The 26,490-nt window shown below is 45.6% G+C and overlaps 1 protein-coding gene across 1 annotated transcript in view; it reads right to left on the bottom strand.

Annotated features, from left to right (window-relative positions):
* Positions 1-407: 407 nt before the first annotated feature.
* VAMP3 (vesicle associated membrane protein 3) overlaps positions 408-26,490 on the bottom strand; it is a 35,778-nt gene continuing 9,695 nt past the window's right edge. Inside the window, exons 2-5 of the mRNA XM_073561722.1 lie at positions 4,970-5,045; positions 2,427-2,585; positions 2,115-2,166; positions 408-1,524 (exon numbers count right to left, since the gene is read on the bottom strand). Coding sequence (XP_073417823.1) covers positions 1,508-1,524; positions 2,115-2,166; positions 2,427-2,585; positions 4,970-5,045 — 304 coding nt within the window. The 3' untranslated portion in view covers positions 408-1,507. The remainder of the gene's footprint in view (positions 1,525-2,114; positions 2,167-2,426; positions 2,586-4,969; positions 5,046-26,490) is intronic.

A 26,490-nucleotide genomic window follows, 5' to 3' on the forward strand; every position in this document is an offset into this window, starting at 1 on the left:
AAGGCACTTCTAAAGAACTGGGCAGGATATGCTGTAACTTGTGAATCTCAAGGTTACTGATAGTCAGAGCATACTGGGAACTCTAGTTTTACAACAGTTTGAGCCCCTGTCTGCAGCCTTTCTTACAGAACATTGCTAAATGTAAAGCCAACTCTGGACTCTGGAAGTTAAGGCACCTGAGAGGCTGGGAAGACTTACAACGAGCAGTAAGTTCTCCTGACACGGCAGTTTAGCAAGTACTTCAGATCCCAATGAAATAACAATTCGGAAGAGTATTTATTACACCTCTACATTGTGATGTTCCACTGTTAGTCCTCCTGGAAATATATGAATACTGGTAAATTTCCTCTGTTGATATGACATGCACCTGTACACAATGTGACTAGTGCAGACAAAGTATCAACACCTTTTCATGAAAGTAATGGTATCACCAATTTATTAGTTTATTCATAAGGATAAATACAGTAAACACCACAATGCAGAGTTCCAAGTCAAGTTGCTTCAGGTTTCATGAGGAATACAAGTATGTATTAAGGCAGACATGTCAGGAGAGCCACCAGGTCCTTTCTGGAATGGAATCACACATGCAGGGTTTTTTTTTGGAACCAGAGCCAAAAGCACAAATCCTACTTTCATATTTTTTCTTTCCTGGCTTTAAAGAATTCTAAAAAAATTGCATTATTTATTCCAAGCCTTAACAAGATCTTTTTAGATTTCATATTACCGAGTTAAATACTTGACTCCCTGGTGACTGAAGAGAAAACTAAGAAAAAGGACACCGACTCCATAACATTAAAGAAAACCAATATGTACAATCAAAAGATGACAAAAGGTCGACCGGAACAAGTTATGTCAACATCATGCAAATGTGCAGAATGTCCTCAAAAGCATCCAAATTAAAGAAATTGTCCACTACTTGGACAACTTCATACCCCATTCTTGGCACCGATGAAATAAAACCCATACTTCCCTCCCATGCCGGCATCCTTCCCAGTGTCAGCACTCTCGGTGCCTGGGCTCCCATACCAGTGTTGTGACACGTGACCCCGGCACCCAATCAGCACTGGAGTTCCTGCCTTCTGTTAAATTGAACATGAAGAGGCTGTCAGATCAGCTGCAGCCTGGACTTCCCGTTCACCAATTGGCCACTGGGGTCTTGTGTCACAAAAAACGCACAAGAGTCCAGGGACCGCAAGTGTCGACAACCGCTGGAACAGCGCTGGCACGGGAGGAGAGCAAGTTTTTTTTTTTTTTTATCAGGCTCAAACATTTAGATCAAGAAGGGGTTGACCAAGTAGTGGACAACCTGTTTAAGGAGTGTACGATATCACAGTAAAGGCACTTAACGCTGAACAAGGAGGTTAAAAAACAAAAAAAAAAAAAAAAGAAGAAAGCTAATAAAAGACTTAGATATGAGAATATAAACTCTTGGTTACAGCAGATTGGATATGGTGAATTGCAGTGCCACGTGAGCCAGCTTCAGCCGACATCTGCCAGTGTAAGGACATCAGGACACGCTCCACACTGAAAGAAATTAATGACAAACATTAGTTTAGTCATACATACTCATGTAGCAAAGCTGAATATGATAGTAAATTGTAACTCTTGGGTTCTCTTTGATCATGTTACTAGAGGCATGAGACTGAAGCCGGAGGGGAGCCTAGGGTGGAATCTCTCCCCATTATCGTGAGGCGACTGGACGTACAATATTATATTGCCTTGCAGAGAAATACAGGTGCATCTCTCAATTAGTATATCAAAAAGTTAATTTATTTCAGTTCTTCAGTGCAAAAAGTGAAACTCATTATATAGAGTCATTACAAACAGAATGATCTATTTCAAGTGTTTATTTCTGTTAATGTTGATTGTGGCTTACAGCCAATGAAAACCCAAAAGTCATTATCTCCGTAAATTAGAATACTTTATAACACCAGCTTGAAAAATCTGAAACGTTGGCCTACTGAAATGTATGTTCAGTAAATGCACTCAATACTTGGTCGGGGCTCGTTTTTGCATCAATTACTCATCAGTGTGGTGTGGCATGGAGGCGATCAGCCTGTGTTACTAAGGGGATAATCTAAAATTCAAGACAAAAAAGTGAGATGTGTACTTACCAATGATAATTATGATGATGATCACAATTACTGCAATTAATATTGCCCACATCTGTAGAGAGAAGCAATTATGGCGGATCAGTTATCGGCTTCTTTAATAACACATGAACCATGCCATCCTGACTGTAGGACCACCCTCCCTACCAAACATAAGATTCACTGCATGCAGTGGCCACTTTCCACCAAGCACTGGTGGGAGATAGTGTGCCACATCCCCCCCCAAACTCCCATTGTACGGTGTATAATTCACAGCTACTAACGACTATAGCTGTTGTACACCAACGACACACGGCCTGGAGAAGGCAGCATCACCTTGCAGTTCTTCCACCAGTACTTCCTCTTCAGTTTGCCTGCACTTGTTTCGAACTGTGAAGCTCCAGCCTGCAGAGCATCTGCGCGATCATCCAGGTCGGAGAGTTTCTGGTCTCTCTCCAGGACTTTGTCTACATTGACTCTCATTATGTCAACCACCTAAAAGTTTCAAAGAAAGAGAAACCGATTGAAAAGGAATGATATTACAGGTTAAAAAAAAAAACCCCAAAAAACCCAGATTATAAAGAATAGAGCCAGAACAAGACCCCATACACAAGCTTAAGCTGGCCGTAAAACTTTGACAGCTGTCGCCAAATACTCATGAACCACCATTTTGCAGATCTTCCCATACACTTGCACTTTTGTGTTGGCATAGTTGGATCGCCCACAAATCGGAAATTGCTGGCCTATGCCAAGTGTAAGCTATTAATATAGTGAGGCCAGAAGAAATGACATAGGCCAGTAGCAGAACAAAGATATGCTAGAAAAATTGTATTACTAAATTAGCCAGGCATTAAAAAACACAGAAATACAATCAGGATGGAGGTGGGACGACTAGCTGTTATGTATTACATACAAATAGCTGCAAACAATAAGTACCAAGTATACAGTCCAGGAAGTAATCTATTGAAGGTAAAAGGACAATACACAACTATGATTTTTCATTCATCCCATGTGGAGCCAGAAAATGGATGTTATACACTAGAACCAGAAGAAAAGAAAATATGAACTAAACATGGCTTGATAGCCTTCTACTTGTACTGTCAAGAGTTTTATTCTGTTGCCCCTGTTACTAAAAATGCTGATAAGCAATATCCTGGAAAGCTCATCTTAAATTCTGAATGGGAAAATCCACAATTCAAAAATCTCTGACCTCCACAACAATGTGATCAGCTGAAGCGCAGCTTGAGGAAGTGTTGAGTAATTAGTTACAAGAAAGGAAGAAGAGTAATTTGGAGCTGCGGGACGCAAGTTAATTTCCAGAGAAGAGGCTCGAGCGGACACATAGGCAAGCCATTGACAGATAGTGAAAAAAAAAAATAAAAATACAAAAGAGCCAAAAATAGATGTTTGCCAGGAACCAGTTCTCTGCATGAATTACCGTATATACTCGTGTACAAGCCAACCCGGGTATAAGCCTACCCCCCTAACTTTGCCACAAAAAACTGGGAAAACTTATTGACTCGCATATAAGCCTAGGGTGGAAAATGCAGCAGCTACTGGTAAATTTCAAAAATAAAAATAGATACCAATAAAAGTAAAATTAATTGAGACATCAGTAGGTTAAATGTTTTTGAATATCCATATTGAATCAGGAGCCCCATATAATGAGTCATACAGTTGATGATGGCCCCATAAGATGCTCTATACAAAATACACCCCATATAATGCTGCACAAAGGTTAATAATGGCCCCATAACATGCTCCATAGAATATGCCCCATATGCTGCTCCATAAATGTTATGGCCCCATAAGATATTCCATAGATTATGCCCCAAATGCTGCTCCATAAAATGCTCCATACAGTTCATGACGGCCCCATAAGATGCTCCACAGAATAGGCCCCCATAATATGCTCCTGCAAAGAATTAAAAAAAAAAAAAAAAAAATGACATACTCAACTCTGTCGCTGCAGGCTCAGGACCTGGCACCTGAGATATTCACATGTCCACGTTCCCACACTGCTCACCGCTGTCTGCCATATCTCTCAGTGACATTCAGGCAGCAGAGGGCACGGCACGCACTAAACATCACCGCGCCCTCTGACCTGAACATCACAGACAAAGGACGTGACAGATAGCGGTGAGCAGCGTGGGAACGGGGACAGGTGAATATCGCTATACTTAACCCCTCCTGGCGCGGTCTCTGCAGCCCCCTGCTTGTCCCACGGCCTCCGGCGCCTGCCTTCAACGGTCATGTGATATCACTCATTAAAGACATGAATATGCGCATATTCATGTCTGTAATTAGCAGTACCACATGACCACTGAAGGCAGGTGCCGGAGACTGTGGGACAAGCAGGGGGGCTGCAGAGACCGTGCCATGAGGGGGTAAGTATGATCTCTGACCCCCCCCCCCGGTATGACTTGCAGATAAGCCGAGAGGGGGACTTTCAGCCCAAAAAAATGGGCTGAAAATCTTAGCTTATATGCGAGTATATATGGTATCTGACGAGCCTTTGCTTTAAATGATGCGGGATAAAGTGTTTGTTCAGATGTAGGTCCGATCACTGCTGCGGAGATACTTACAGTGTCACAAAGCCACTACCCTCTTCATAGCACAATCAACCAATAGAAATAGTGATCTAAAGCAGACGTTAGGGAAATTAACCCTTCTGTGTCAGCCTCTCCGCTTTAGAGTAAATTTGATAGAATGACAACATTGGACAGGTTACAAAAAAAAAAAAAAAAAAAAAAAAAAAAAAAAAAAAAAAAAAAAAAAAGCTAGTGACCTGCAGCTTGTACCCATGTGACAGATCTACATGCAGGAAGATGAGGAGTGTGTGTGCGTGTAACATTTTGCTTAGATAACGGGCCGCTCACCTCATTGACCTGAGCTTGTGTCTGCTGGAGGCGTCTGTTACTGCTCGCAGCATCGCCGGGTGCTGCAGAGGACGACCTGAAAGAACCAGAGGAAGGATTACAAAGGCAACTGTTTAGGATTAGATCTCAGAAATCAATGTTATAAGCAAATATCTGATTATATCTGCACAGAAGTAGGAACCAAATTAGGGTAGGTTCTCACAATCAGTGTTTGTTCAGGCTTTCACGCAGCTGAATTTTTGCATGAATCCCACACCTGAGCTCACTTGCTTTGTCTCTTTTGTATGTTAGATAAATATGGGTACATAAATCAATATGGGGGAGATGGATAGATCTCCGTGAGATATAATTTGTGCCATGTATAGGTTAATTCATATACATTAAATGACTAATTTAGAAAGTGAAGTGGGTCTCCCCATTTTTGATAACCAGCCAAAGTAAAGCAGACAGCTGTTGACTTATCTGGCTGGGAAGGTCCCTGGTTACTGGGCTCTTTCCAGCCTGCAACTGTCACGATAATGTTAACATGATGTATGGTTTTCCTTATTAACACACCTTTCTGGAATTTTCCATTTACACACTGAGCTCTGCTACACCAGTTGTGAGGGTTGACCCCCCCTCCTTCCCCCTGCCTGTAGTCCAGTACTCTATTGTTTGATCTCCCCCCTCCCTAAGGAATGTTCTTTGTCTAAAAATCCATGTGCTTGCCTGTGTATGTATGGGAGATAGTAAAGAGGGCATAACTCGACCCCAGTTTATGTTATGAATATGAACGATACATATTTGGGACGTGCTTCAACGGGGCTACTCAGCCTGTGTTTTTCCAGCCTCCAGCTTCAGCGGAATCCAAGAAATGGATGCGCAGCTGAGCTAGCCCGATGCCTCGTGTTTGGACTTGAATGAACGCCAGCATCATCCAGAATAAGATAAGACTCTGTTCATCGCTATACGAGGTACCCTCTCCGTGATATGATAACTGAGTTTTCTTAGCCAGTTTCTAACTCTGAGAAAAGAGGAGGGCGTTCTTAACTCAACACCTTTAGTGATGTCATGACCCAGAAGTACAAGTTACAGTCAGTCTGGAGCCACTTCTTGCCTGGGAAACCTGAGATAGAGCCAACTCTGATGCATTGCGACGTATGGCTCCTCCCACCAGCATGGTCTGCCTGAGATGATCTAAGCTATTGTAAGTGTTTTTTTCTTCTTTAATCCCAGTTATTTTGTAATTGCCTTGTACATAAATTGTCTCATTGTAAAATCTTTTTATACCTTCCGTAAACACTGCCTACCTTTTTGTAGGAAAATATCAAATTACTAGTTTAGTTTCTCCTTGCTCTATAACGAAATTTGCACGTTCTCAGAAGTGAATTATGCTACTAATTTGTGTTGGCTTCGGACCCCCTTTATTAAGAAATAAGAAATCGGAGCTGGTAGCAGCGAAACGGGTTTATAAGCTATTGTCTGGCTGCGGCCAGAGCATTTATAATTCCCTCACTGCAGCGCGCCTGATAGCCAGTCCACATTGAAGCAGGCCCATCCGGCAACCAATTACCCTAGGTGCAGTTCCCCAACTGACCTGAGGGTAAGGTGGCGCCGGAGAGCTGCAAGTTCCAAAGCAGCTCAGAAAGTGGGATATACATAAATCCCTGCAGTTCGTGACATTGTTGGCAGCAGTGGGATAATTAAAATAAGCTCCTGCGGTAAATTGATAGGTCAATAGACTTTTGTTTTTTTTCCATTACATTTTGTGGCAGCGGAGGGATAACTAAGATAAGCCCGCCTGCTAATGTGATAGCCATGTGCTGGCCAAAGGTCCCTTTTCCTGACAACTAGAGTTGAGCGAAACGGGTCGAAAAAAATTCAAAAGTCGGGTTTCATGAAACGAAACCCGACCCTAGGATGAGGTCGGCCACGAGGTCGGCGACTTAAGCGCCAAAGTCTCGTTTCAAAAGTTTGTTTTGCGCTCTTTCAGCCAATCAGGATCCACGGACACTGTGGGCAACGTGATGACCTAGGCACGGGTCACCATCTTTCAGAAGGGCATGCAAGTGATTGGCTTGCTTTGGTGGGCGTCACAGGGGGTATAAAAGGGCGTGCACGCCGACCGCCATCTTACTTCTGCCGATCTTAGCATAGGGAGAGGTTGCTGCTGATTCTGTAGGGAGAGCGTTAGGCAGGGAAGACGACAAAAAAACTGCTTCTGCTGCTAGCGATTTGGCCTGCACAACACACAAGTCACTGTGTGTGCAGTGCAAGGGGAGGCTATATTGTGGTGTATCAGTGGTGTTGGTTGTTGGGCTGCCTTTTAAGGCTTCCTGACACGCTGGCATTGCTGTTTACCCACTGCTCCGCAAACTGCTTTTTTAAAAGCAATCCAATCTCCCTTATCCTCTAGTCACTTTTGTCACAGCTGTGCCATCGAGCCTGTCACATAGCGCTCAGATATCAGTGGGCCTCACACAATCCACAAGTGTCCAGTGTCCAAAAGTGTGCGCAGAGATTCAAAATCTCCATTATCCTCTCGTCACTTTGGTCACAGCTGTGCCATCGAGCCTGTCACATAGCGCTCAGATAGCAGTGGGCCTCACACAATCCACAAGTGTCCAGTGTCCAAAAGTGTGCGCAGAGATTCAAAATCTCCATTATCCTCTCGTCACTTTGGTCACAGCTGTGCCATCGAGCCTGTCACATAGCGCTCAGATATCAGTGGGCCTCACACAATCCACAAGTGTCCAGTGTCCAAAAGTGTGCGCAGAGATTCAAAATCTCCATTATCCTCTCGTCACTTTGGTCACAGGCAGCTGTGCCATCGAGCGTGTCACATAGCGCTCAGATATCAGTGGGCCTCACACAATCCACAAGTGTCCACTGTCCACAAGTGTGTGCAGAAATTCTAAATCTCCCCTGTCCTATAGACACCTTGTACCTTGTTTTACATTACTATATAGTTTGTTGGATTTTGTCTACATTTCTACCAAAAATGAGGAAGGCTGGTGGAAGAGGCTGTGGAATTGGGCGGGGGTTGGCAGCTGGTAATGATGGTGTTGGATCTGATGGCAGTGGCAAGAGCAAAATAGGACCGAATGCAGGAGGTGCTGACCCTGCGTCGTCTGGCTACATAAGGCCTCGAACGCTTAGTTTTCTAGGAGTTGGCAAACCGCTTTTAAAGGCAGAGCATCAGGAAAAAGTTTTGTCTTACATTGCTGACTCAGCCTCCAGCTCTATCGCCTCCTCTTCTTCAGTTGTAAAAAGTAAAAGCACTGAGTCATTGGAAGCTCATGTTCATGAACCACACCTTTCCTTGTGTCCTTCACCCCAACCAAGATTGAAGGATGACGCAGGCCATACTACTGATTACTCCATGGAGCTGTTTTCACATACCATGCCTGGATTATCAAGTGAAATGGTGAATTACACAGGCCAAGATGAATCTGACATGGAGTGCACTGATGCACAGCCGCTGATGGATGATTCTGCTGGTACATTCACTCAGAGCACTACATTGTCCTCGCAGTGTACAGAACCAGATTTTGACCCTGATGAGACTCAGGTGCCCCTTCCCGCACACTATACCACCATACACGGTGACACAGAGAAAGGTGCACATGACATAGAAGAGGAGGTGATGGATGACCCAGTTGTTGACCCAGATTGGCATCCATTGGGGGAAGAGGGTGCTGCTTCCAATAGCTCAGATGAGGAGCATCCACAGCAGACATCGACATCGCAACAGCTGTTATCTGGCAGGCCCGGAGCACTCCAAAGACAGGTTCCAAACATCAAAAGAGTTGCTGGACAGCTTGTCCAGAGGGTCAAAAGATCACAGCGTGCTAGGCCGCAAAATGTCTGCCAAAGTAGGAAGAGTGCAGTGTGGCACTTTTTTGAACAAAATCCTCATGATCAGGCCAAGGTTATCTGTAAGAAGTGCGCAAAGACCTTTAGCCGAGGGAAATATCTGAAAAATTTGAATACCAGTTGCATGCTTAGACATTTAACCACCATGCACTTGCAAGCGTGGACACAACACCAAACCTCAAGTGCCACATGTGCAACTGATCACAACGAAGGTAGTCAGCAACGCTACATTGTTTCCCCCACTGTAAGCCCACCGGTTAGCACAGCAGCAAATGGTGAGGTGTCGTTGCAAGACCACAGCAGACAGGGAATCCCACTGTTATATCAACGAAAGACTGATTCTAGGCCATCAGAAAGAACACCAACTCCATCACCATCATCAACCCTCTGTCCGCCCTGTCCACCGCTACTTCCACCATATGCAGCTCTCAAGTCCAGCTCACCCTCCCAGACACTATGAGTAGGTCAAGAAAGTACTCAGTCTCTCATCCGCGTACACTGGGTTTGAACGCCCACATTGCCAAACTAATCTCGTTTGAGATGATGCCCTTTCGGTTGGTGGAAAGCACAGCTTTCCGCGAACTCATGGCCTATGCCGTACCACGCTATGACCTACCCAGTCACCACTTCTCTCGCAAAGCCATCCCAGCCCTCCACCATCATGTGAAAGACCGCATTGTCCATGCACTCAAGCAGTCAGTGAGCGGAAAGGTGCACCTCACAACTGATGCATGGTCCAGTCGGCATGGCCAGGGCCGTTACGTGTCCATCACTGCGCACTGGGTTAATGTGGTGGATGCAGGGTCCACAGGGGACAGCGGTGGTGGGACAGTGCTGCCTAGCCCACGGTATAGGAAACAGTTGGCTGTAGGCGTTCGACCCTCCTCCTCCTCCAGAAGCGAAAGCTCGTCCACAGAGCGCAGTCGTACGAGCACTCCATCTGCAGCTGCCACTGTTGCACACGATGTGTCCCCCTATCGAGTAGCTAGTGGAAAGCGTCAGCAGGCTGTGTTGCAGATGATGTGTTTGGGCGACAGACACACCGCCGAGGTGCTGGCCGAGTACTTTAAGCGACAAACTGAGTCATGGCTGGGCAGTGTACATCTTGAGGCAGGCAAGGTAGTTAGTGATAACGGCCGTAATTTTATGGCAGCCATAGCCATTTCAAAACTCAGCCACATACCTTGCTTGGCTCACACCTTGAACCTGGTGGTGCAGTGCTTCCTCAAAAATTATCCGGAGTTAACAGCCCTGCTCCAGAAGGTGCGAAGACTGTGCGCGCACATCCGCCGGTCGCCTGTACACTCCGTTCGTATGCAGAAGCTGCAGCGATTGCTCCACCTTCCCAACCACCACCTCATTATCGACATTGCAACAAGGTGGAACTCCACCCTGCACATGGTGGAGCGGCTGTGTGAGCAGAGGCAGGCCATAATGCATTTGTGGGAGGATACACGGCCAGGCACTTTGAGAGCAGACATGGAGTTGACAGGCGTGCAGTGGTCGAAGCTGAAAGACCTTTGTAAAGTCCTTCAGTGTTTTGAGGAATGCACACGGCTGGTAAGCGCAGACGACGCCATCCTAAGCATGAGCATCCCACTTATGCGTCTGCTCATGCAAACTTTGACGCACCTTAAGGAGCAGGCGTCTGCAGCCAATGTTGATGAGGAGGAAGAGGAGGAGGGAATCCTTGATGACATTCAGCCATTGTCTGCTCAGGGACCTCTCCTGGACGAGGTGGAGGAAGAGGAGGAGGAGGAGGATGATGGGGATGATTACTTAGGGGAGGAGGATGCATCTCGTGGGGCAAGTGAAAATGTTGGCGTGGCAAGGTCTGGTACAGGGTTTGTGCGTGACTGGAGGGATGTGGATTTGCCAGAAAGTGCTCCTCCACCCAGCACTCGCAGTGCATCATTGACACCGGGAACATTGGCCCACATGTCAGATTATGCCTTGCGGATCCTAAAAAGGGACCCCCGCATTGCCAAAATGATGAACGATGACGACTACTGGTTGGCCAGCATCCTGGATCCACGCTATAAAGGCAAATTACAAAACATCATGCCACAGGAGAACCTTGACCTAATATTGGCTAATAAACAAGCAACTCTGGTAAATCGGTTGCTTGAGGCATTCCCAGCACACAGCAGCGGTGATGGTTCTCACACGAGCCGTACGGGCCGGGGGCAGCTTGGCAGAGGTGTTCGTGGTGCACACAGCAGAAGTGGCGTTGGAGACAGGGGTTTCATGACAATGTTGTGGACTGATTTTTCAAATACCGCTCACACAACTGGTAATACTGCATCGATGGAAAGGGACAGGAGACAGCAGTTGTCTACTATGGTTACAAACTACTTTTCCTCCCATATCGATGTTCTCCCACACAGGTCATTCCCCTTTGACTATTGGGCCGCTAAACTGGACACCTGGCCTGAATTGGCCCAATATGCCTTACAGGAGCTCGCTTGCCCAGCTGCAAGTGTGCTATCGGAAAGAGTCTTCAGTGCAGCTGGATCAATCCTGACAGAAAAAAGGACCCGTCTGTCAACCCAAAATGTGGATGATCTAACCTTCATTAAAATGAACCACGCATGGGTTTCCAAGGATTTTGTCCCACCTTCCCCTGATGACACATAGGGTGACAGAAAAATGGCTTGCTTTGGTCCACCTCTTCCTGGTACTTCACCTATTTCGCCTTTTGCATCAGCTGAATGTCCTACATCAACATATGCCACTTTCTAAAACTCCCTAACTGTGCTGCCTCCCCCCCCATGGCCGGGGTCACCACCTAACGCACGACACCGTGCGAGTGCCGTTGCCCTGGACAGGTGGGTAGGCCGACTCTTGGGCGCGGGCACTGGCACAGGGTCCCTCATAGTGCAATCAAATGTCTCTGACGGTGGTGGTGCACACCCGCCGTCAGACACACCGCTGTACTATGAGGGGCCCAGTGCCAGTACCGACGCCCACGAGTGGGCCCCCCTTGCTTGGGCAGGGCCCCAGCATTTGCAATCTTTACCTCTCCCTGCTCCTCCGCTGTGTAATCTGGGCCGTCAAATCCATACTGTGCCTGACACCGTCTGAGCCTGCCTCCTGAGACATATTTTGAATGTGTACGCTATCCATACATGTTATCCGGGGATACGGTACCCTTTCTAACCTTTGTGCAATCACGTGCAATCCATACTGTGCCTGACACCGTCTGAGGCTGCCTCCTGAGACATATATTTTGAATGTGTACGCTATCCATACATGTTATCCAGGGATACGGTACCCTTTCTAACCTTTGTGCAATCACGTGCAATCCATACTGGGCCTAACACCGTCTGAGCCTGCCTCCTGAGACATATATTTTGAATGTGTACGCTATCCATACATGTTATCCAGGGATACGGTACCCTTTCTAACCTTTGTGCAATCACGTGCAATCCATACTGGGCGTGAGAACGGCTGGCGAGCTGTTAAGCAAGCTACAGCACCTGTCCAGACAAGTACAGGGATTCCCTAGCGAGGAGACTTATTTGATTGTTTTCAATGTTGGGACAGCAATTTTTGGGGAGCACTATACTCTGGAGAATGATAGATGGGGCCCACCATACACTGGAACATTCCAAAGGTGGACATCAGACACTGGAGCAGCATTTACAGGGCCCATTATACACTAGAGCATTAGAAATGGGGACCATTATGTTTGGAGCATTATTTGGGCCCATAAGACAGTGGAGCTTCATCCATGGGGACCAACATATACTGTAGCATTATGTGGAGCTCATCATATACTGTTTCAAACATTATATGGGACCAATGATTCTGTATGGAGAAATAGATGGGCCTCGTCATGAGATGTAAAAAGTGAGGTATTTTTCATTGTACTATACTGCTATTTATCTGCCGTATCGGAGCATGATGAGTTGTGGTATGTGTTAAAGGGGCGCTCTTTCGCCCAGGGCACGTGAAAACCTGTAGCCAGCCCTCCCCCCCCCCACAACTTTAGCCAAATAACCCCCCATTTTTCAGTGCGTAACTTGTATTATGAAGTTAATTAAGGTTGACAAGCTTAAGTAAGAAGAATTGATGCTTTTGGCATTCAAATGGGCACTGTAGGTGTGTTTCCTGTCCTCCTCTCACTGCCGACTTTTATTCCCCATTGACTTACATTGGGTTTCGTGTTTCGGGACGACCCCGACTTTTCCCTATAATCGGACGATCTTGCTCGACCCGACTTTTGGAAAAGTCGGGTTTCACGAAACGAAACACGACCCTAAAAAACCAAAAGTCGCTCAACTCTACTGACAACCATTCCATAATTGGTGCATCACATATCTGCTAATGCTGGCATGTTAACAGGCTCTACCCGATTGCCCGGTGTGGGGGCAATAGGCCTAAATGGTAGTTGGGTTTGATGACTTCTGTGAGGTGTCAAAAATCACAGCTGCCATGAACCCCTGGGGTCCGTAATGAAGGTGTTGATCAGACACCTCGATTACTAACTCAGTAATAAAAAAAAAAATAAATACACAGAATGGGGGTGTCTAATAGACACCTCTCCATTACTGACCACAGGGCTGGACGCCAGCTGTGACTTGACAAATCACAGCTGTCCTCAACCAAAACTACCCAGATTGCCACTGCACCAGGACAAATCGAGAAGAGAAGATAAAACACCATAATTAGCACAATGTATTGCACCCATTCTGGAGCGGTTGCAGTCTTGTATCTTTAGGCTGGGATGGGTCCAATTACCACAGCCCTTCCCAGCCTGATATCAGAACACAGATGTCAGCTTTACCTTGGTTGATTATCAAAGATAGGTGCCCCATGTCTTTTTTTACTAAAGCCATTTAGGATTGCATGAATGACTACTAATCGATAGACAGGCGAGATCAGCAAGGTAGAACATGTACATGAAACAAAAAATATTAAGGATTGAAATAGCCCTCAGGCTAAAAACCAAATAACAGACATAGGGTATGTGCACATGTTGTGGTTTTGCCTGAAATTTTCTGCAGATTCAGCATCTCTTGGCAGAAAACGCAGTTAAAAATCCGCACTTTATGCGTTTATGTGGATTTTCATGTGTTTTTCATGTGGATTTGTATGTTTTTGTAAGCCAAACAAGATATATTATTTAACAAAAAAGAAAGGAAGTGTGATGTCATTTCCTTGTCCAACCTCTTATTATTCAATAGAATATATAAAATGTTGACCGACAGATCGACCAATAGATAAATCTATCGCTATATCAATATAGATAGATGGATATCTATAGATGGATAGATACCAAGACCCATCATCAACATCATAAAATGGTATATAAAGAGTTAAAGACACAATCTGCGTTAGGCCGGGGTCACACTTGCGAGAAACTCACGAGTCTTACACCTCAGTACCCGGTACTGGGACCTGAGTGTTCGCTGAATAGAAATAAATTCAGGCGGCATACTCCGGCCCCGCCTTCCGTGGGCTCCCGTGCAATTTTCTGCGCCAGAGAAAAGCCAGCGTCTGGGGACCGATGTTTATAGGCTAGGAAGGGGTTAATATCCATGGATCTTCCCAGGCTATGAATATCAGCCCACAGCTGTATATTTAGCCTTTACTGGCTATTAAAATAGGAAGACCCCAAAAAACCCAACGTGGGGTCCCCCTATAATTAATAGCAAGAAAAAGCTATGCAGACAGCTGTGGGCCGATAATAGCCTAGGAAGGGGCCCCCCCTGGTTACAAATACCAGCTCACAGCCGCCCCAGAAATGGCGCATCTCTAAGATGCGCCAATTCTGGCACTTAGCCTCTCTTCCCACGCCCTGTGGCGGTGACATATGGGGTAATATTTGTGGGGTTGATGTCACCTTTGTAAAGTGACATCAAGCCCGACTTAGTAATGGAGAGGCGTCAATAAGATACCTATCCATTACTAAACCTATAGTTGGAAAAGGGTTAAATAAACACCCAGACAGAATAAAGTATTTTAATGAAATAAAGTTTCCCATTTTTATTGTACTTTTAATTCCTGACGCCCTCAATCACCTGTTAAAAAAAAAAAAAAAAAAAAAAAAAAAAAATTTAAATAAACCAACAGTATACTCCCTGTTCTGCCATAATCCATTTCAGTGACCCATGATTATGTCCCCTATAGAGCCGTCATATCAGGAGATGTGACCTCTCTACAGGGCCTCCAGTGACACACTGACAGGAGATAATGGCTCCTGCAGTGTCATCACTGAGGGCTCATTGGAGTTCATGCTCTCACTTTATGGCACTGCGGCGTGAGATTTTTCCCACACAGTGGTGCCGTAAGTGACAGCATGAACTCCACTGACCTCTGACGGCAGAGTGATACACTGTGGGAGGATACCTGCCGTCCGGAGCCCCTGGAGAACGGTCACATCTACCGATGTGACTACTCTTCACGGGAGACCGTCGTGGGACAATTGTTATATGGATTACGTCAAGACAGAGGACTATACTATTGCTTTATTAATTTTATTTATTTTTACAGGTGATCGAGGGCGTCAGGGATTAGCTCTATGGTGAGTATGTACTGTATGAGTTTTTTTTTTTTTTCCACATTTGAACACACTAGCCGAATGATGCGATTACTACTGCCCTATCAATGGCTAGCTGTCACTGTAGCAGGCATAGCCGGATGGGACTAGTAGTCCCATCGGACGATGCCTGCCTACATACAGACCCACATCCACGGACACCCACACATTCACCGCACAGTCTCCGCTCACACACTCTTCCGCCTGCCTTTCTGCAGTGTTTCTCGCACGCAACTCCACAGAGCTTTTTAAACCTGCGGTTTTGCCTGACTCAATGGTAGTCAATGGGTGCACAAAATGCTGCATGATCCACAAAAAGAATTGACATGCTGTGGAAAATAAAACGCTGCAAATCCACACGTATTTTTCCGCAGCATGTGCACACCAATTCTGTAATTCTCATCGACTAACATTGCTTGTGCACTACACTGCGGATTTGATGCAATTCCACACATCCAAGAACACTGCAGAAACGCATCAAAATCCGCAACGTGTGCACATAACCATACAGTGACTCAAAGCAAACCATCTATATATGAGGTGTACTTATTTTGGCCCAGGATGAGGCACACTACCCTCATTTATAGCTCGCTAACAGTAGGCAGTAACACGCTTACACTTTAGAGATCTGTTTTTGTTCTTCAAGATGAAGTAGTCAAATAAAATGCAAAAGTGTAGTTCTGATATCCGAGTGCTTACTTAATGATTCAATAGTTGTTCATTTGTTCCAAAAAAAAATGATTTCAGAGATAAAAACTGACATCCTACCAAGTTCAACTATTCGGATGGCTTTTCTGAACAGAATAAAAACAGGATGAACTTTATAACTGAATGTCAACACAAGAAAGATTTTTGGAGTGGCAGCAAATTGAACTATAGGTTTAGGAGGTCCCGTGAAACCTGTTTCTAGCTTGAGCTCATCTCCAGAGGACATTCACACCAAGTCTCAGCATGCATGCAACTTTTCAACCGGAGTGAGAAAAATATTCCTAATATCCAGGACTACGAAGAGGAGAGTTTCTTAAAACAGTTGGTTACAGTAAGCAAAATGACAGTGAAGTCCATGAAGTGGTTGAAGGCGGCACAAGATTGGCAACGGATGACATTACTGGTTATGTGACCTGTGAATATGACCGGCGCTGCTGGCCAAGATTATGTGATGATAATGAAGTAGAAGTGACCCTCCTCACAAACAAGATATCAACAGTCTTGTGACACATGAAAATAAAGTCTACAGTTCTGGACAAAAGTCAGGCGTCTCCCATCTATCTTCATTCTAGCCCAAAATAATCTGATAAATGTAAAGTCATACAAGCCCAAAATTCTGTTTTTTCCCCCAAAATTTTAGAAATGTAGAAAAAAAAAATTGAAGAAAAAAAGTTCAAGACTAATTTTAATTCACTAAAGTAACAATTCAAAAAACACCAAAGAAAATAGATATTGGGTAAAAAAAAAAAATTCCGATTTGGATCACTTGAAATGGAGTGACCCTGGATGCAGTCTGGCCTAAGATCCTGTGGTGTGTGTCTTTTTGAGATTGCATAAAAGTGCTGTGGGCCAGAGTTTTGTGCACTTCTGAAAAGAAGGATGACACTGAAGAGTGGCTAGACGAAGTCCAGGGTAATACTGCTGCCTCATTATAGTGAATGAATCCATTGGGGGTTTATCTGAACCACATCACTCATGGATTTAAATGAAAACCCAAAAGTAGGAGCTCAGCGTAGAGTGCCGGATAAATGGGATTCTAAATATTCCCAACAAAAGCTAGTCCTCACTCAAGTCCGTCATCTGTTAAAAGAAATTTAGAGGGCTTCCACGTTACTGGTAGCACAAAGGCTCTGGAAAAGTGAAATAGCTCCTCACCCTCCAGAAGAAATCCAGCAAATTATGCACTCCCAAATCCAAATGCTCCCTTCTGAGCCCCAGTGTATCTAAAACCACAGTTAAAATCCAGATGTTTCGCACTTATATAGCAACGAGAGCCCGCCTAATTTTCAGGGTTCACGTCTCCAGAAGTAGAAGCTGGGCACAATGTACAGACACTACAGTGTACTGGTCACCACACCAACAGATTTGCAATTTTCACTCAGCAACATCCACTGCTGCTTGTTACTGAAAACATGGGAGTCAAAGTAGTCACTACACCTGTAGAGGTGTAATTAACAAAATTGGGTCACTTGAGGGGTTATTCTGCTCTTCTGGCACTTAGGGGTCCACAAGCTATTCTACAATAATTTGTTCTCCAAGAGGCAAATAGTACTCAGTCCCTCCCAAGTCTCACCATGTGGCTAAGCAGTACTGGCAGTACTATAGAGCTACAGGGGGTATTGCCATGTTGAGCAAAAATGGCCACAAAACTGGTCCTAGCTCTTATAATGTGAAGGATTGCAAATGCCCCAGAGGCAACCATCACAAGACTAGCAGGTTGATGGCCATGGTAGTCATGCAGATGAATGTATGAACAGGATGGATCTTCATATAATAATCCCTTTAGAGTTCTCTCTTTCCATTTGTACTGTATTTCCATGGGGGAAATTTCTTATAATTGCTTGTGCTAGGACGTCCTTGGACTACACCACTGACTGTCCTATTACATTAGCTGTATTTTTTTGCTTGACTTATTGTCTTATAGAAACCAGTTGGGAAAAAAAAAAAAATATCATGTATAAAAGTCATTTCTTGATGTCAGTTAGGGCTGAAACTGCTGTCAGTAACCACGTGTGTCTCCGGTTATTTTGGGCCAGTGGAAGGTTAGATCCTGAGGGCCACCCTCCATCTACACAGAATATGTATGGAGGAGGATGACACCAGAAATCGTAGCACTATGGAATAGGTTATTTGTGAGGAATCATAAGACAGACCCTAATGATGAGAGGGACTACAAATACATCTCCAAATGGGACCATCTTCCACTACAAGATAATCTCACGTATCCATGGGGCAGTTCAGCCCTAGTGCGAAACATGACAATATCCATCACTAGAACGGCTGAGCAGAGGTCTTATGTAACCAGATTTATAACTTGACTGAGAATACGGGGTTAAAGGGGCTTTCCCCAAAAACAAAAGTTCATTTTAATCTTTGAATAATAATAAGTTCCACAAATGGATGTGTGTAAATAAAATGTTCCTGTGCGGAGATAATCTTATAAAAGTGCCCCTGCTGTGTACTGTGTAAAGGCTGTGTCTGACCGTACAGGAACATGGTCTGATCATACCACAGCTCCTGTCTGTATAAATAAATAAATCTTTATTTTTATATAGCGCTAACATTCCGCAGCGCTTTACAGTTTTGCACACATTATCATCACTGTCCCTGATGGGGCTCACAATCTAAATTCCCTATCAGTATGTTTTTGGAATGTGGGAGGGAACTGGAGTACCCGGAGGAAACCCACGCAAACACAGGGAGAACATACAAACTCCTTGCAGATGTCCTTGGTGGGATTTGAACCCAGGACGCTAATCACTGAGCCACCGTGCTGCCCCATAGCCTGTATACTCTTAGGCTATGTTCACATGTTGCACTTTTTTTTGCAGGCAAAACCTGCTCTCATGGCAGTAAAGAAGCAACGTCAAAAAATAGAATTAGACTTACCGGTAATTCGGTTTCTAGGAACCTTCCACGACAGCTACATCGGAGGATGTCTTCCCCGCCCTAATAGGGGACAGGAACACAGAGGTTAAATCCCCCTCCCCTTCCTGCAACCACCAGTGTTTTCCTGGAAACCAGTATGAATAGTTACCACCAAATTGCAGGAATCATCCAATAAGAAAATCAGACAGGGAGGGAAATTAGTGCTGTCGTGGAAGGTTCCTAGAAACCGAATTACCGGTAAGTCTAATTCTATTTTCTCCAGTCCCCTTCCACGACAGCTACATCGGCGTAATACCAACAGTTAACTTCTCTAGGGGGATCACTGCCTGCAGCACTCGTCTGCCAAATGTTAAATTCCCATTGAAATTTAGCCTGTAACGCCTGGTGAACGTGTGGATGGACGGCCAGGTGGCGGTTCTGCATATCCGCTCTGTCAAAGCATTCCCCCTTTCTGCCCATGATGTTGCTATCGCACAGGTAGCATGTGCCCTCAGTGAGGCAGGTGGAGCCAGCTTCTGTGATGCGTAGGTCAGGCAGAGTGTGATCCAATTCGCGATCGTGTTCTTTGACGCCTTCTTGCCCTTATTTCGTCCTGAGAACTGGATGAATAAATGCTGGTGAATCCACTAGGCTTCCCTCTATTGTCAGTAGACAAGACCACTCTGCAAATGTCGCGTGTGGGGAAGGTCTCTTTCTTAGGGTTGGAAGAGCTTGGGCCGAATGAGGACAGTACAATGTCCTGATCCCTATGAAAGTTTGATTAGAAAGGCGTGATCTAATCTCAAGATAATATCTGCAATGAGTGCAAGGTAAGCTTCTTGAATTGACAGGGCCTGCAATTCTCCTATACGTGTAGCCGCAGTAATTGCGACTAAGAGGACGGTTAAAGGGTTAGGTTTTCATGGTCATGGAATCTAGAGACTCAAATGGATATTAAGTTAGGGTGTTGAGCACGGTGTTGAGATCCCAAGGAGGCCCCTGACTGTGGAGTTTAGAACGAATCCTGGTTGCCGAAGCCATAAAATCGTTTGATCCAGCGGTGGCTGGCCAGGTCAAGATCAAAAAAGGTGCCAAGAGCTTATAATTATACCTTTAGTGTGCTGGGGATAAGGCCCTGTTCTAGACCTTTTGTAAACGTCTAGGGTCTGTGCTGCACTGGGATGGAAGGGATCAGGGGTGCCTGGAGAGCACCAGGGCGTAAACCTTTTCCCAGACCTTGGCATAGATGGCCTTGGTTATTGGCTTTCCTGAAGGGTTTGGATTACCCTATCCGAGAGCCATTCAGCTCTTAGGAATTCGGCCTCAATAGCCATGCTCCCAGGTTCCATTTGCCTACGTCCGGTGTAGCAGAGGACCTTGGTGAAGGAGGTCGCCCTTTTGGGGTAGAAGCGAAGGCCTTCCTGGGCCATGGCAAGTAGGGCACTGTACCAACTTCTTCCGGGCCACAGAGGGGTTATTAGTATTGTGGGAACTCGGTCGGTCTGGACCTCCTGAAATGTTTTTTGCCCGTGTCGGTATGGGTGGGCAGGCATATGCAAGGTTGGAATCCCATTGGGTGAAGGGCATCTATTCCTTGCACTCCGTCCATGTGGTTGAGGGAGACGAATACCCCCATCTTCGCATTTTGCCTGTTGGCGATTAGGTCCCCCTCCGCCCCATCTTGAGGCTAGGGACAAGAATACTGTCTGGTCCAAGCGCCAGTCCTCCGGATGAACGTCTTCTCGACTGAGGAAATCTGCCTGGGTGTTGTCTGATCCTTTCAGGCGCACTGACCAGGAGAAGATCCTTGCTGCTATTGCCTTCAGGTCGGCATACTTCATACCCCCTTGGCTGGAGATGGACAACATGACCACAGTGGCCTGAGTAGATGCAGACGTGGCGATTTTGGATTAGCGATGACGTTTTTTAGCGCTTTACCTGCCGCCTTCAGTTCTCTCAGAATGGAGGAACTGGTGCTGATTCTCAGCAGCCATCACCCCTGAAAATAGAATCTCTCTACAACTGCGCCCCAGCCTTGTTGGCTGGCATCTGAGCGGAGTGTTTTCAGCGGAAGCTGAACCCGGCTGACTCCCTTCTGAAGATTTTGGTAGTTCAACCACCACCTCAGGGCCGGTTTAACCTGACCAGGGAGGGGAATCCTTCAGGACAATGGAATTTGTCGCCGTGTAGGTCAGACAGATCCTGGAACGTAAAAGCACGTGGCTTTGTAGAATTTGGGTGTGGGCCCTAGCCCAAGAAACCACCTGGGTGCATGTGGTCAGAGATCCAAGAGCATACATTGACTGAGGGTCAGTGCCCGCTGGTCCCTGAACCAAGTTCTTTTGTGGACCAGGTTGACCTGACAAACCTTAGGTAGGAAGAATGTCTTTCCCCTTGAGTCAGAGAACTCCCAGAAGCTTCCTTCTCATGGAGGGATAGACCAGGTTCAGTATCCAACCCAGGGATCTTAATATCCCCGGGGTCTTTCCTATGTCCATCTTCTGACATGAGATGGATGGTACAGTGAGGAGGAAGTCGTCCAGATATGGGATAACGCCTATCCCCTGGCGCCGGATGAAAATCACTGCTTCCGCCATGATCTTGGAGAGATATATGGTCGGATGGATTGGCACATGGTAATATGCACCCTTCAGATCTGCTGTTGCCATTACCCAGTTCTGTCCGATGAGCGGGACTGCCCCTGATTGACTCCATTTTGAATTGCCTGTACCGGACCAAATCGTTTAATGGCTTCAGGTTTATGATGATTCGTTTTTTCTCTGATGGCTTCGTCACCAGGAAGGGAAGTGCGTAATGGCAGTGTCCTTCTCCCGCTTTGGCACCCACGCGTTCTACCGGAGCAGATCTCTTGGTAAGGAGCCCTGAAGGTGTGGAAGCTGTAGGGAGGTTACCCCTAAGCATTACAGGGAAGGACTCTCGTACCCAATTTTTAGTCCATCTCGTATGGTACGGAGGACCCACTGATTTGTGGAGATGGACTGCCCGCGGGTGAAAAAAAAAAAGAGCGAGACGACCCTCAACCGGGCGTCATTGCTTATCTGGGGTCTGCTGATGGTTAGGGACAAGGATGTTCCTGCCCTTGCCCCCCTATACTCTTACTGAGTATGTCAACAGGACCAGGGATTCCCAGCCAGTCTCTCATGCCGGTACTGGCCCAGCCTCTCATGCCGGTACTGGCCCAGCCTCAAGCTGCTTAGTGGCTGTGATCTGACGAGGGCATGCAAATTCAGCTTAGAATAGCTGTTGACAGAGGTTTGGTCACGAGAGGGACAAAAAATCCATCTCCTAGTATTTCTATGTTCCAGAAGAAATCCTTTTGTCTGAAGCCTTGTCCAGGATGTTATCCAGGACAGGCTTGAACACATAGTGGCCCTGGAAGGGGACGGCGCACCATTTGGAGACAAGTCGCCTTCCTTAGGATTTTAACCAGGGCACTCCTCTAGAGGAGTTAGAAAGTACAGCCGATTTTGCGGCTATCTGGACCTGACTAGAGCAGTCACGCTCAGCCTAGAAGGGACAGTGCATTAAGGAATTACCTGAGACCTGCGAATTGCAGGCTGGTCTTCCGTCCTGGTCTCAAGTTGTTTAGTAACCGCCAGCGGAAGCTTCGGCTAGGAACCTCGCTGCTCTCTGCAGTAGGGGTAGGGAGTCAGGTATCTTTTCCCCTGAGGTGCACTGAGTCTGTGCGTAATCAGAGACAGGGCATGTGGAAGCTATATTAGCTTCTTGCAGATTTGTAGAGGTGTCCCGGGACTTCCTTGATAAGCTCAAAAAAAAAAAAAAAAAAAAATTTATATATATTTTGTTTTTTCTTTGTTTCGTTGATCCATTGGATCTTTGAGCTGGGAGGAGCCCTCAAAGGGATAGGCTTTTTTTTTCAGGGAGGCCTCTTTATGGAGGATCAGATTCTGTACCTTCTCGTGTACAGGACACCTTCTTTGGGCTTCAGCCCAACACCTCGTCCTGTATTGTGTATTTAACTTCTTCCTCCTCCACCCCTATGGTGCTCTTAACCATACTGATTAGCTCACCCATATTCTCAGAACCAAGTGATATTTTTTGTTCCCTGGTTTTAGAGGTGGACGTGGAAGAAGAACCCTCAATCTCCAGAGCGTCCTCCGAATCCAAGGACTGAATTTCACCTGAGTGAGTCAGATTCTATTGGAGCTTTCTTCCTCCTCCTAGAGGGAGGCGGTCTGGGAGAAGGGAGCCATGGAGGAGTGAACCTCCTGTATTATGAGGGATTTGATGCTATCCAGGAGAGAGGGCTGCTCAGCGCGATGGACCTCTCCGTACAGGACGGGCAAAGCTTTCCCCGTATGTCGAGGGAGTCTGGCAGCACACATTTTACACTTGTGACTGGTCCTCTTAGGGTCAGAGACCTTTTCTACCCATAATAGAGAGAGGTATGCTACGCCATTTTAGGAAATAAATGCTGGATAGCCAGGGCCGACGCCTGCTACTTACAGTAGGAGGGGGTACGCTGGGCTCCGCCGACAGAGGTCTTGTCACCGTCCATACCGTCTACAGTCAGTGTCAGACAGGTGTCTTACCTGGTGATCTCACCCAGACCTTAAAAGATCAAGGGTCCAGCGTTGTTTGTGCACCTCCTCCCTTTGGCCCAATGGAGGGAACCACATGAGGACGCCCCAGAATGTGACAGCTGGTCCCAGGAGTAACACGCCCCCCCCACAGCGCAAGCGCTCCACCATGGAACGCATAGGGACAGACCGGAAGTGACGCACGCCCCTAAACGACGCACGCCCCAGTGGAAAGCCCAGTAACGCCCGAAGTGGAGGAACGCCACCCCCGGCCAGCGTGAGCCCCCAGGAACCAGCAGTATGGAGGAGGAAGCCGGGGAGCTATCTGGAGGCCCCCGGCGCACACATCACCGCCTCGCTTTACCCGCGAAGGAGGCGCAGGAGAGGCGGGAGAGTCCCGAGTCCCACCATGCAGGCGGAGAGGGGAGCAGCCACCTGAGGAGGAGGGCAAGGCCTCCGACCTCGGCTGCCCGGCATCTGACATGTATCTCCAGCTGGTACTGGACGTGGGGTGCTCCCGATCGCCGGCCACGGCAGCACCATCGTAGACCTCTTCATGCCCCATAGGGTATTTAACTTCTTTGTGTTCCTGTCCCCTATTAGGGTGGGGAAGACATCCTCCGATGTAGCTGTCGTGGAAGGTGACTGAAGAAGCAGGGTTTGCTGCGTTTTTGTCAAGGTACATTTGTCTCTTGTGCATGCTGATAAAAGTTTAGTTCATTAAAAAAAAAAAAAAAAAAAAAACAACCTGATTCACCTTCATCAGGTTTTGGCACCAAAAAGCACAAGAACATTTTATTTAAAACACAACTACTTGTGGAAACTATTATGCCAAGATCTATTGACTAAAATGAACTTTTGTTTGTGGGAAACACCTTTAACTACTCTTAAGATCCCTTTCAGGTATTGTGTGCTCTGAGATAGAGCAAAAGAATTGAGCGATACTGCCCTCCAGTGACAAGCAGAGAAATACACCTACTGGCGAGAAGAGAAAACCCCACTCACATTCCATGGGGGCTGGGGAGGAAAAAAACCAAAACAAAAAACACAAAACAAATTACCCCTTTACCCCCAAGGGTGGTTTGCACGTTCATGACCGGGCCAATTTTTACAATTCTGACCACTGTCCCTTTATGAGGTAATAACTCTGGAACGCTTCCACGGATCCCGGTGATTCTGACATTATTTTTCTCGTGACATTGTACTTAAAGTTAGAGGTAAAATTTCATTCATTTATCTTGCGTTTATTTCTGAAAAAACGGAAAGTTGGCGAAAGTTTTGAAAATTTCTCAATTTTTCAACTTTAAATTTTCATGCCCTTAAATCAGAGATATGGCACACAAAATACTTAAACATTTCCCACATGTTTACTTTACATCAGCACAATTTTGGAACCAACTTTTTTTGTTAGGAAGTTATAAGGATTAAAAATTAACCAGCGATCTCATTTTTACACCATTTTTTTTGGGGGGGGGACCACACCACATTTGAAGTCACTTTGAGGGGTCTATATGATAGAAAATTCCCAAAAGTGACACCATTCTAAAAAAAAATGCACCCCGCAAGGTGCTCAAAACCACATTCAAGAAGTTTATTAACCCTTCAGGTGCTTCACAGGAATTTTTTGTTTAAAAAAAAAAAAAAATTCAGGTCCAATTTTTTTTCGTTTTCCCATAGGGAGCAGGAGAAATTGGACCTCAAAAGTTGTTTAATTTGTCCGGAGTACGCTGATACCCCATATGTGGGGGGCAACCACTGTTTGGGCGCAAGGCAGAGCTCAGAAGGGAAGGAGCGCCGTTTGACTTTCAACACAGAATTGGCTGGAATTGAGATTCGACGCCATGTTGCATTTGGAGAGCTCCTGATGTGCCTAAACAGTGGAAACCCCCCAATTCTAACTCCAACCCTAACCCCAACACACCCCTAAACCAAGCCCCAACCAGAAAATGGAAATAAACACTTTTTTAAATTTTATTATTTTTCCCTAACTAAGGGGGTGATAAAGCGGGGTTTGATTAACCCATAATAGCGAGTTTTTATGTTTGGCAGCTGTCACACGCTAAAAAAAAAAAAAAAAAAGATGCTTTTTATTGCAAAAAAATAGTTTTTGCATCACCACATTTTGAGAGCTATAATTTTTCCATATTTTGGCCACAGAATCATGTTAGGTCTTTTTTGCAGGACGAGCTGACGTTTTTATTGGTACCATTTTTGGGCACATGACTTTTATTGCTTTTTATTGCGATTTTTGGGAGGCAAAATGAACAAAAACCAGCAATTCATGAATTTCTTTGGGGGGGGGCTTTATACTGATCCGTTTGTGGTAAAATTGATAAGGGAGATTTATTCTTTGGGTCAGTACGATTACAGCAATACCTCATTTATATAATTTTTTTATGTTTTGGTGCTTTTGTACAATAAAAACACTTATCTAAAATATAATTTTGCATCGCTTTATTCTGTGAGCTATAACTTATTTTTTCACTAATGACGCTGTATGGTAGCTTGTTTTTTGCAGGACAAGATGACATTTTCAGCGGTACCATGTTTATTTATATCCATCTTTTCGATCGCGTGTTATTCCAATTTTTGCTCGGCAGTATGATAAACCATTGTTTTATTTTTTAAGGGGTTCACTAAAGGGGTTAACTAGTGGGACAGTTTTATAGGGTGGGTCGTTACAGACGCGGCGATACTAAATGTGTACATTTTTATTTACATAAAGAAATGAATTTATTGGGGAATAATTCTCTTTAAATTGGCATTTTTTTAAAATTGTTTTTACACTTTTTTTTCACTTTACTTTGTCCCAGGGTGGGACATCACTATAGTATTTGCCTTTTCCCATAGTTTTTCCCTTTTCCCATGACAGCACCACCTGAGAGAGGGTATCCGCCCACCAGGACAGGAAACCTACTGAATAAAGAGGCAGTACCTCTCCTCCACATCAGTTTGGTTCCAGAGCACAAGAGGACCTCCAGACA

Source organism: Dendrobates tinctorius, unplaced genomic scaffold (assembly GCF_039654945.1).
Source record: "Dendrobates tinctorius isolate UK_male_01 unplaced genomic scaffold, ASM3965494v1 ptg000326l, whole genome shotgun sequence".
NCBI classification, from domain to species: domain Eukaryota; kingdom Metazoa; phylum Chordata; class Amphibia; order Anura; family Dendrobatidae; genus Dendrobates; species Dendrobates tinctorius.